The sequence below is a fragment of the Diabrotica virgifera genome, chromosome 6 (assembly GCF_917563875.1).
Source record: "Diabrotica virgifera virgifera chromosome 6, PGI_DIABVI_V3a".
In the NCBI taxonomy this organism is placed as follows: domain Eukaryota; kingdom Metazoa; phylum Arthropoda; class Insecta; order Coleoptera; family Chrysomelidae; genus Diabrotica; species Diabrotica virgifera.
In genome coordinates, this window is record NC_065448.1 from 6710030 (window position 1) to 6719993 (window position 9964).

At 31.3% G+C, this 9964-nt stretch overlaps 1 protein-coding gene across 2 annotated transcripts in view; it reads left to right on the top strand.

The window, feature by feature from the left end:
• The window catches only part of LOC114349446 (zinc finger Y-chromosomal protein-like), a 28017-nt gene extending 18887 nt beyond the window's left edge, over nucleotides 1-9130 (top strand). Inside the window, exons 3-4 of one of the 2 annotated variants that reach the window (XM_028299825.2) lie at nucleotides 489-811; nucleotides 3650-9130. In XM_028299825.2, coding sequence (XP_028155626.1) covers nucleotides 489-811; nucleotides 3650-3979 — 653 coding nt within the window. In that variant the 3' untranslated portion in view covers nucleotides 3980-9130. The remainder of the gene's footprint in view (nucleotides 1-488; nucleotides 812-3649) is intronic. The other variant, XM_028299826.2, reaches the window with a different exon arrangement.
• Nucleotides 9131-9964: the final 834 nt, after the last annotated feature.

Consider the following 9964-nt stretch of genomic DNA (forward strand, 5'->3'; position numbering starts at 1 on the left):
ATTGAATTTGCGACCGTCATCACTCCGCTGAAATAAATTTTGTACGTATATAAATTTCGTGTATGTATACATAAATAGCATAGGGCATACGCATCGCGTATTTGATATAGGCATAGCACTTCTTTTTGGATGGGGAAAAAGCATTGAGCTCGTAATTTACTTACTATAAGAAGTTTTCACTTCTGTCGGCACTCCCACGAGTGTCTTCAATTTTTTTTTCATGGTTTTACCAAATTTTTTACTGCTGTATGTCCTTCGTGACGCAAACCCTCCTCCCAGCCACTATTAAACTCGAATACACCCCATGACATATAAATACAGTTTGTACCTCAACTATAAACCATTTAAGAAAAAAAATTGTTCAGATTTATCACTTATTTTGTATACCTGGATCACTCACTGTACAAATGTATATTCGCGGATTGATTATACAGTTTGGCACGCACTTCATGAACAAATAAAAACCAAACAAAAGTTTCTTCTTACAGCCCAACTGTACAATTGCTTTGAATGTCCATACGCAACCAAACGAAAATCAGATTTAACAAAACATGTTCTCTGTCATCGACCTACAGATACCGTTCCCCTGTACAAATGCAGCCACTGTCCGTACGTGACCAAAAGAAAAGGAGATCTGCCCAAGCATGAGATGAACCACGCCGACAAAAGCCAGATGTTTACCTATAAATGCACCGAATGCGAGTATTTTTCGAAGAGGAAGAACGATTTGCACAAACATATGCTGATACACAGCGACAGACAGCTGTCGGGACTGTACAAGTGTCTTAAGTGTGCATATGCAACAGATAAGGTAATTATAATTTTCTTCTATAATTTGTTTGTTATGAACAGGGGTAGAGTAGAAAGTTATGGTGTACCTATTTCTTTAAGTTTACGTTAGGGGGGGTATGGTTTCAAAATTTTGATATTTTCGATTTTTTATTATTTTTAATGAAAGTACATAACTTCAAGAGTACTCTCTGAAAATTTTAAATTGATTGGAGTAAAATTACCGGGAATACAGCATGTTGAATAACCCTACCATCTATTCACTTTGCAGTAGCTTCACGCCAGCACGCTTGAGCATAGTGAGAAACGTTCAACAGCTGTTGCCATTTTCTTTGGTAAATTACTCCGCGATTCAAAAACATATTCCGGTGTGCATCACTTTACGATTTGACAGACAAAAGGAAATTCAAAATAAAAGTTGTCAAAATTTTGAACGCGTTTTTCTCAAACTGCTTTTTTCAAAGGCGGCGGCCATTGTAACTCAAAAACTACTTGACCGATCTACCTGAAATTTTGCATAGATTTTCTTTAGACATTTCGTGAGCTAACGCTGTCGGATATTTTTTGTTTTATGATTATTTTAAGTTTAACAACAATAAATATAATTGATGGATTCGACCGTTACTTGATGTAAGTTTATTTTATCTAACAATAAAACACTGAAAACGTTTGTTTTCTATACTTCCACAAAATTTATTACAACTATGTGACTACACCTGTTTCGGCAGAGTGCCTTTCTCCAGTGATTTAGTTTACTATGGGTTTGCCTTTTTAAAGTCTTTAACTGAAGAGGTTGAGGAGTGGGGAGCTGTTTGTCTCGAGTTGGTCATTCAGAATTACATCTGTATTTTTCAATTTATTAATTTCCATAGATTCTAATAAAGATAGCTTAAGGCCTTTATTTTGAATATGCAGAATTTGAAACTGTTCATTAAAAGAATGATTATGATCTAGAAGGTGAAGTGCGTATGTAGAAGTGTCTGTTTTTCTATTGTTGAAAGCCCTTTTGTGTTCTGCTATCCGTTTGTCAAAGGTTCTGCCAGTTTGACCGATGTAAGTTTTCGGACAGTCACCACAAGTTAGTTTGTAAACACCACTCTGTAGTTGTTTTCTCTTTCGGCTCTTATTGTTAACATATTTGCTTAAGTTGTTGTTAGTTCTGAAAGCTGGTGTTATTCCTTTCTTTTTTATGTTTCTGGCTATCTGGCTATCAGTATATGTGATAGAGCAGAAGGTACTGGGTTCTTTCTGTGGTAGTGGATAAACTAATTTCAGGGCTTTCTTATGGAGTTTTTGGTTTAAAATTTTGTTAATTGTTTGTTCGTTATAGCCATTGTTTACTGCTATTTGTTTAATGATGTTCAGTTCTATCTCAAAGTTATTTTTTGACATGGGAATTTCTGTCAGTCTATGTATCAGTATCATGCTATGGTAGGCTGCTAATTTGTGTTGTGTAGGATGGGATGATGAATTGTGTATAGTTGTATCAGTATGGGTAGGTTTATGATATACGGAGAACTCATGTTTGTTGTGTAGTCTGGTATATCATAAACCTACCCATATTGATACAACTATACACAATTCATCATCCCATCCTACACAACACAAATTAGTAGCCTACCATAGCATGATACATAGAGTGACAGAAATTCCCATGTCAAAAAATAGCTTCGAGATAGAACTGAACATCACTAAACAAATAGCAGTAAACAATGGTTATAACGAACAAACAATGAACAAAATTTTAAACCAAAAACTCCATAAGAAAGCCCTGAAATTAGTTTATCCACCACCACAGAAAGAACCCAGTACCTTCTGCTCTATCACATATACTGGCAAGATAACAACAAAAATAGCCAGATACATAAAAAAGAAAAGAATAACACCAGCTTTCAGAACTAACAACAACCTAAGCAAATATATTAAGAACAATAAGAGACGAAAGAGAAAACAACTACAGAGTGGTGTTTACAAACTAACTTGTGGTGACTGTCCGAAAACTTACATCGGTCAAACTGGCAGAACCTTTGACAAACGGATAGCAGAACACAAAAGAGCTTTCAACAATAGAAAAACAGACACTTCTACACACGCACTTCACCATCTAGGCCATAATCATTCTTTTAATGAACAGTTTCAAATTCTGCAGGCCTTAAGGCCTTAAGCTATCTTTATTAGAATCTATAGAAATTAATAAATTGAAAAATAAAGATATAATTCTGAATGACCAACTCGAGACAAACAGCTCCCCACTGCTCAACCTCTTCAATTAAAGACTTTAAAAAGGCAAACACATAGTAAACTAAATCACTTGTGAAAGGCACTCTGCCGAAACAGCTGTAGTCACATAGTTGTAATAAATTTTAGGGAAGTATAGAAAACAAACGTTTTCAGTGTTTTATTGTTAGATATAATGAACTTTCATCAAGTAACAGTGGAATCCATCAATTGTATAAATTAACATTACATTGCATAGTGTCCCACCTTTAGACTTATCAGAGGAGTATGATAACTGTCACTGTGACAGTACAATTTTATAAAATACTCCTGTCACAGATGTCTAAAGGCGGGAAGCTATGTAATGTAATGTTAATTTATACGTTTATATCGATAATTTCCACCTCTACTAATTTCATCTCTTTTTATTTCACAATGTAATATGTTTTCCATCTTTTGCGTTATTTTTCCGGTTATTAGCGCACTCATCACTGTATGAGACAGTGTACAGATCCGGATAAATTTTCTAATACGTTTGTATACTTTAAGCGGTTTTTTAAGTCGTTTTTTCCAAGGTTTTCTATGTAAATATTAGTTTTTATATAAAACCTTACGCGATTTTAATATTGTTTCGAATTTGTAGGTCGCCAGATTCTCAAACCACGTCATGAGCAAATGTGTCTTCTGGGAATCACCGATCAGTTTGGAGCATATCATGCTTGAAGACATTTTGGCGACCGTAGACAAAGACGGCGTCCACGTACTCCTAAACGAATCTGATGATGAAAACACAAACGAACACGCTGAATTCGTTCGGTATATCGAACACGCAGCTATCAAAAGTGGCGTCGTACAAGCAGATGACGCCGACGCACCAACCGTGGTTGAAGGTGAAACCGTCGAAGCGCAGTTGGTAGAAGAGGAGGGCGCTATTGTAATAAAAAGTGATGATGTCGAAGATGAAGAGAATTAAACGATGAAAACTAATTCAGAGCATGTTTCTAAAAACGATTTATATTAGTAGAAATTATAGTTTTTCGGTCAATTTTGATATGAGGTTTTAATGTAAATGGTTTAATGTTTCAGGATTTATCTGTTATTATGTGTTATGCACAAGTATTTTACATGTAGGTATTCCGTTGGCGAATTTACAAAAGCTATACTAATTCAGTCATGGGGGCGACTGAATTCGAGTAGGTTTTGTATGCAGAATATTAGTTATATATTCTATACTACTACGGTCCACAAATTAACTGTATTGTTGTAGGATTTGTAAGTGAAATTTTTGATTATTATTGAGTAAATGTCTATACTGTTTCAGTCATGTAAGTAAAACTAATCAAGTATTTACTTAAGTGGATTTATTATTATATGTATCATAAAATTTAGATATATTTTGAAAATTAAAATGAATAATATATATTTGGATATGATTAAAAATTAAAAACAAATGCATAACTACTAATGTACGAGTATATACAGTATGTCCCTGTAAGTTGGAACTGTATGGAAAACTTTTCAACGAAAACATTTCGTTTATAAATTCGCAAAAGTGTGTGTGTTATTGCGTTGCCGCTCCTGCAATATTCCGATCAGATTTATCGATGGATTTTTATGTAGTTTTTTTTTTATTATTGATTTTACAAAAAAAAGTTATTCTTCACAAAAAATTCTGCGTGGTCTAAAACCTAAAATCAAGTTTTATCAATAGGATACGAGGAATGTCAAAAAATATGAATTTATCTCAAAAGTACAGTACCTTTATATATTTCACAAAATTGAAAATTGTTATTACGAAAATTTGTTTGGGCTTAAAAATACTGTTCTAATATGCAATTACATTCTTCTAATTGAATGAAAAATTGAATTTTTTTCTCAAATTACAGATACTTAACATCATTTTTATTTATGATAACTTCGATTTTTATTTATGTAACTCCTATTATTAGTTTTACGAAAAAAAAAATTATTCTTTACAAAAAGTTTTGTATGGTCTGGAAACTAAGATACAACCATAATTTATCAAATTTTATCAATTTTATACGAGGTTTGTCAAAAAATATGAATTTCGTTCAAGAGTATACTCATACATGTTTTTTAATTCTGAACAACTTTTTATAATAAAATGTTTCAATACTGTGCAAAATAAAGGTACTTTACTCTTGAGCAAAATCCATTTTTTGACATACCTCGTACAAAATTGATAAAATGTGAAATATTATGATTGACGCTTATTTTGTAGAACGTGGAAAACCTTTAATAAAGAATAACTTTTTTTGGTAAAATTAATAATTTCGGAGTTACCTATCATATTTAAATAAAAATGATGTTTTGTATCTTAAATTTTTTTTTCGATTAAAAGAATGTAATTGCGCATTAGAACATAATTTTTAATTTCAAACAACTTTCGATAATAACAATTTTCAATACTGTGGAATATAAAGGTGCTTTACTCTTGAGAGAAAATTGAGATATCTGATGCTTGTATCTAAGTCTAAACGTATAAATTTTTATTTATATGTCCATGACTGAAACAGTATAGACATTTACTCGATAATAATCAAAAATTTCGCTTACAAATCCTACACCAATATAGTTAATTTTTGGACCGTAATAGTATAGAATATGTAACTAATATTCTGCATACAAAACCTACTCGAATTCAGTCGCCCTCATGACTGAATTAGTATAGCTTTTGTAAATTCGCATTCCGTTGTGGTTTTCTTTATCACCTTCACAGAGCTTCTATTGTTTTGCTTCAATATATTTTAGTGCTATAGACCAGGGAATTTTTGATTTTCCCCGGACAATCTTTGCTACAGGTATATCAACAACTGCTTTAGATAAATTTGATAAACAACATATTATACAGGGTGTCCCAAAAATAGCGGAACGATCGAATATTTCGCGAAATGAACATCGGATCGAAAAACTGAAAAATGCGTGTTTAAGAATTTTCAAAAATCTCTATCGAATGACACCAAACACGACCCCCACTCCACCCCCTGAAGGTGGGGTGGAGGGTAACTTTAAAATATTAAATGGAAATCCCTAGTTTTTATATCAGATTTGGATTCCTTACGTAAAAGTAAGCAACTTTTATTCGAGATATTTTTTCGAATAATGGATAGATGGCGCTATAACCAGAAAACACGATTTATTGTGATGCCATAAGTAAATTATAGAATCGATCTAATATCTCGAGAAATACACTTTCAAATGAAGAACAAAAAAATACGTTTTTAATATTTTTCAAAAATCGAATTCAACCCTCCTTCAGGTGCGTTAGGGGGGAGCTAACTGAACTCTCATTTTTATCGCAGATTTAGATTTCTCATGAAAAAATAAGTAACATTTATTTAAAACATTTTTTAGAATTGTTGATGGCGCCATAATCAGAAAAATACGATTTATTAGCGCCATCTATCAACAATTCGAATAAATGTTACTTATCCTTTCATGAGCAATCCAAAACTGCAATAAAAAACGGGGTTCTTATTTAATATGTTAGAGTTATCCCCACCCTACCTCCAGGGTGTAAAGTGGGGTATTTTTTGGTGTAATTTGATAGGCTTATGAAAAATATTAAACACCTGTTTTTTGTTTTTTCATTTAGAAGTGTATTTCTCGAGATATTAGACCGTTTCTATAATTTACCTATGGTATCACCATAAATCGTTTTTTCCGATTATAGCGCATTTATCCAAAATTCAAAAAAATCTCTCGAATAAAAGTTGCTTACATTTACGTAAGGAATCCAAATCTGCAATAAATACTGGGGGTTTCTATTTGAGATTTTAAAGCTGGTCCCCGCCCACCTCCAGGGGATGGAGGGGATCGTGTTTGGTGTCATTCGATAGATTTTTGAAAATTATTGAACATGTATTTTTCAGTTTTTTGATCCGATGTTCATTTTGCGAAATATTCGACCGTTCCACTACTTTTGTAAGAACAATGTACTTTTTGAACAATGTAAGAACGATATTTAATTTTAAATTCTAAAGGTGAAATTATTGCGTAGATTATAAAAATTTAATTTTGAATTAATTTTTTTATTTTAAATTTTTACTTTGGATGATAAATATTTATTTTAAATTATGTGAATAAATTACAAAAGTTAATAATCAATTCACAAATTAACTATTTTTATAATTTATGCAACGCAATACCGAAAATTAAAAAAAAAACATCAATTTTCGTTGATTAGAACCGGAGATATTGCGACTTTTGTAAATTTAAAATTCAGTTTTTGAAATAGTTAAATCGTTTCGCTTTTAAACCTTTTATCTTTGTCTCATCATGGACGGCTCATTTTGAAAGGAATTGTTTTGATTTTTTTGTCAAAACTTGAACTTTTATTCTTTCACGTGGTGCTTTTTAAATTTTTTAATGTTTATAAAAAAAGCCCTGGCGAATTTTTGAAACATAGGTTAACTCGGATTCTAGTAGTCGTATGATATTATATATTTTTTAAATTCGTGTAAAAATGTCATCATTTCGAATAAAAATAAATTAACTTTTTACGTGTTGATGCTTCTGAGTGATTTTAAATGGCTATAAGCTTAAAATGACATTACTTTTGTTAAGCTATTTCATAACATTTAGCATAAACTTTTTAATCGTTAAATGGTTTAGTTAATACCGTTGTATATAAATGGTTTCTGGGTTAAACAATTTAAATTTTTCAATAACTATTAAGTGACACTTTTTGAAATTTTTACAGCCGAATACATGTGACGTTGTTCCTATTATCACCAGAAATTAAAAGTTTTCTGCTCATTTTAAAAAAAGTTATTAACAATTTTCAAAAAAAAATCAACCTTTGAAGCTATTTTTGCAATAATTAATCAACAAATTACAAAATATACTTTACAAACTCCATTTTAAAAGATTTTCTATGCTATTTCAGCAAAATTTGTCTGACTTTTTAAAATCAAATAGCGATGTTGTTTGAAGCTATTTCCTTGTGGCATTTTTATGATTACCTAACTATTTATATGGGAAATAAGCCACAATTAAATTGAAAAAAAAAATAATTTTATTAACGTTTCGACGCCCAAATCGGGTGCCGTTGTCAAAATACAAAATACTATTAAATTAAACAAAAATGACATAAAATTCAGACATATATTATACATTTTAAAGTAGAAGACTTTAAAATAATATTGCCAATATTTATGAGTTGCGTTCCTGGGACGACTTTACTGAAAGATAAATGTCGGGATAGTATCACGAGGTTTTTTCCTGGTTTTTTCCTTGTGATTTACTATGGAATCTCTAACGCGAGAATTTTAGTGCCATCGTTGCATTTGGTTGTCTTTTTAAAGACAGATCACATGCTATAATTTTTTTGTGACGGATATTCTTGAGTTGGGGTTGATTTCATGTAATCGAATGAACTATCTTTCAGTAAAGTCGTCCCAGGAACGCAACTCATCAATGTTGGCAATATCATTTTAAAGTCTAAAATGTATAATACATGTCTGAATTGCCGATATAAATCAGTCAGATTAAATAAATTATTAGAAGAATTTTTTACTAAGCAACAACATTTTTGTTTAATTTAGTAGTATTTTGTATTTCGACGACACCCGATTTGGGCGTCTAAACATTAATAAAATTATTTTTTTCAATTTAATTGTGGCTTATTTCCCATATAAATAGTTAATCAAATCTTAAATTGCTTATACGTAAACAAAATACGTTTAATCTTTTGTTACATATTTTCATCACCCAATTTATCAAAAACAGTTTTTAAATTCCTGTATCAAAGATGGTCAGGAAAAAGGCTTTTATTTTGCAAATTTTTCTAGTATATTTATGTTTTCTTTTCACAGAGCTTTTATTGCCGACTGAAATATATTTTATTGGGCACATGAACCGTTCTATTTTATTTCTGCCAATATAAATCGTTATTTGTTTTCTTAACTTTTTTTTATTGTTACCATAATTCAGTGTCATTCGTTTTCTCGATAAACCAAAAATGTAGATACTATTTAATAGTTTGTAGATCTTAGCCTTAGCAGAGAGTTTCACAAATATCTTACACTGTAATGGCTTTCATTATATGGTATAAGTATATTGTGTGTTATATGTGTATAAAAATAAAGTTTTCACACCCTTATCTTCAGTGTTTTTTCCACCAAACAATAGGGAACTTGCACAATTTTTTTTATTACATATTAATGTTCAGTTTTGTAGAAAAATGAGATTTTCAAAATTTCACACTTCAAAAACTCATAATAACTTAGAAGTACAAATTTAAAGTCTTCTGTATTTTAAAATAGTTCAAACGACCCGTGACGTCACATAGTTTTACTCTTAGACAAGGAAAGAGAGGACGAGTAATCCTATGACCAAAAGTGAAGCCAAACCGACACCAGAGATTTTGATCATCGACGTATCTTTGGGGTATTGTTATGCATTGAGTATTTAAAATAAAAACATGAAATGTATTTAAAATGAAGAATTTGTGTACGGTAAATGTTTTATTAAGTTGCTCATATTACGTACATATGTTTCAATACATACATATGTTTTTATTACGAATTTTAGATGATGATTTACTTTATTTTTTATGAAATTTTAACCTTCAACGAACACCCACCACTGGCAACCCATTGTTATTTTTGACGTGACCGCCATGTTTTTGGTGACAAGCACACCAAAAACTGGCTTCACTTTTGGAACGTGTGTGTTAAATGAGTGTTACCCGTCCTCTCTTTTTTCCTTGTCTAAGGTTTTACTAGATTGTTATGTTATGGATATATTTAGGTATATTCTTCTTATCCTTCTTTAGTTTATTGGCCTCCACCTACTTGGGTATTTGGCCAGTTCATCGTCGCGGAATAAAGGGAAAATATTTAAATTCTAATGGCATTTATCGTATGTCATTGTAATAATATATACCAGTTTGTTGAGATTGGAGTTTGATACAGTTTTTGAAAGAAATGAAAGA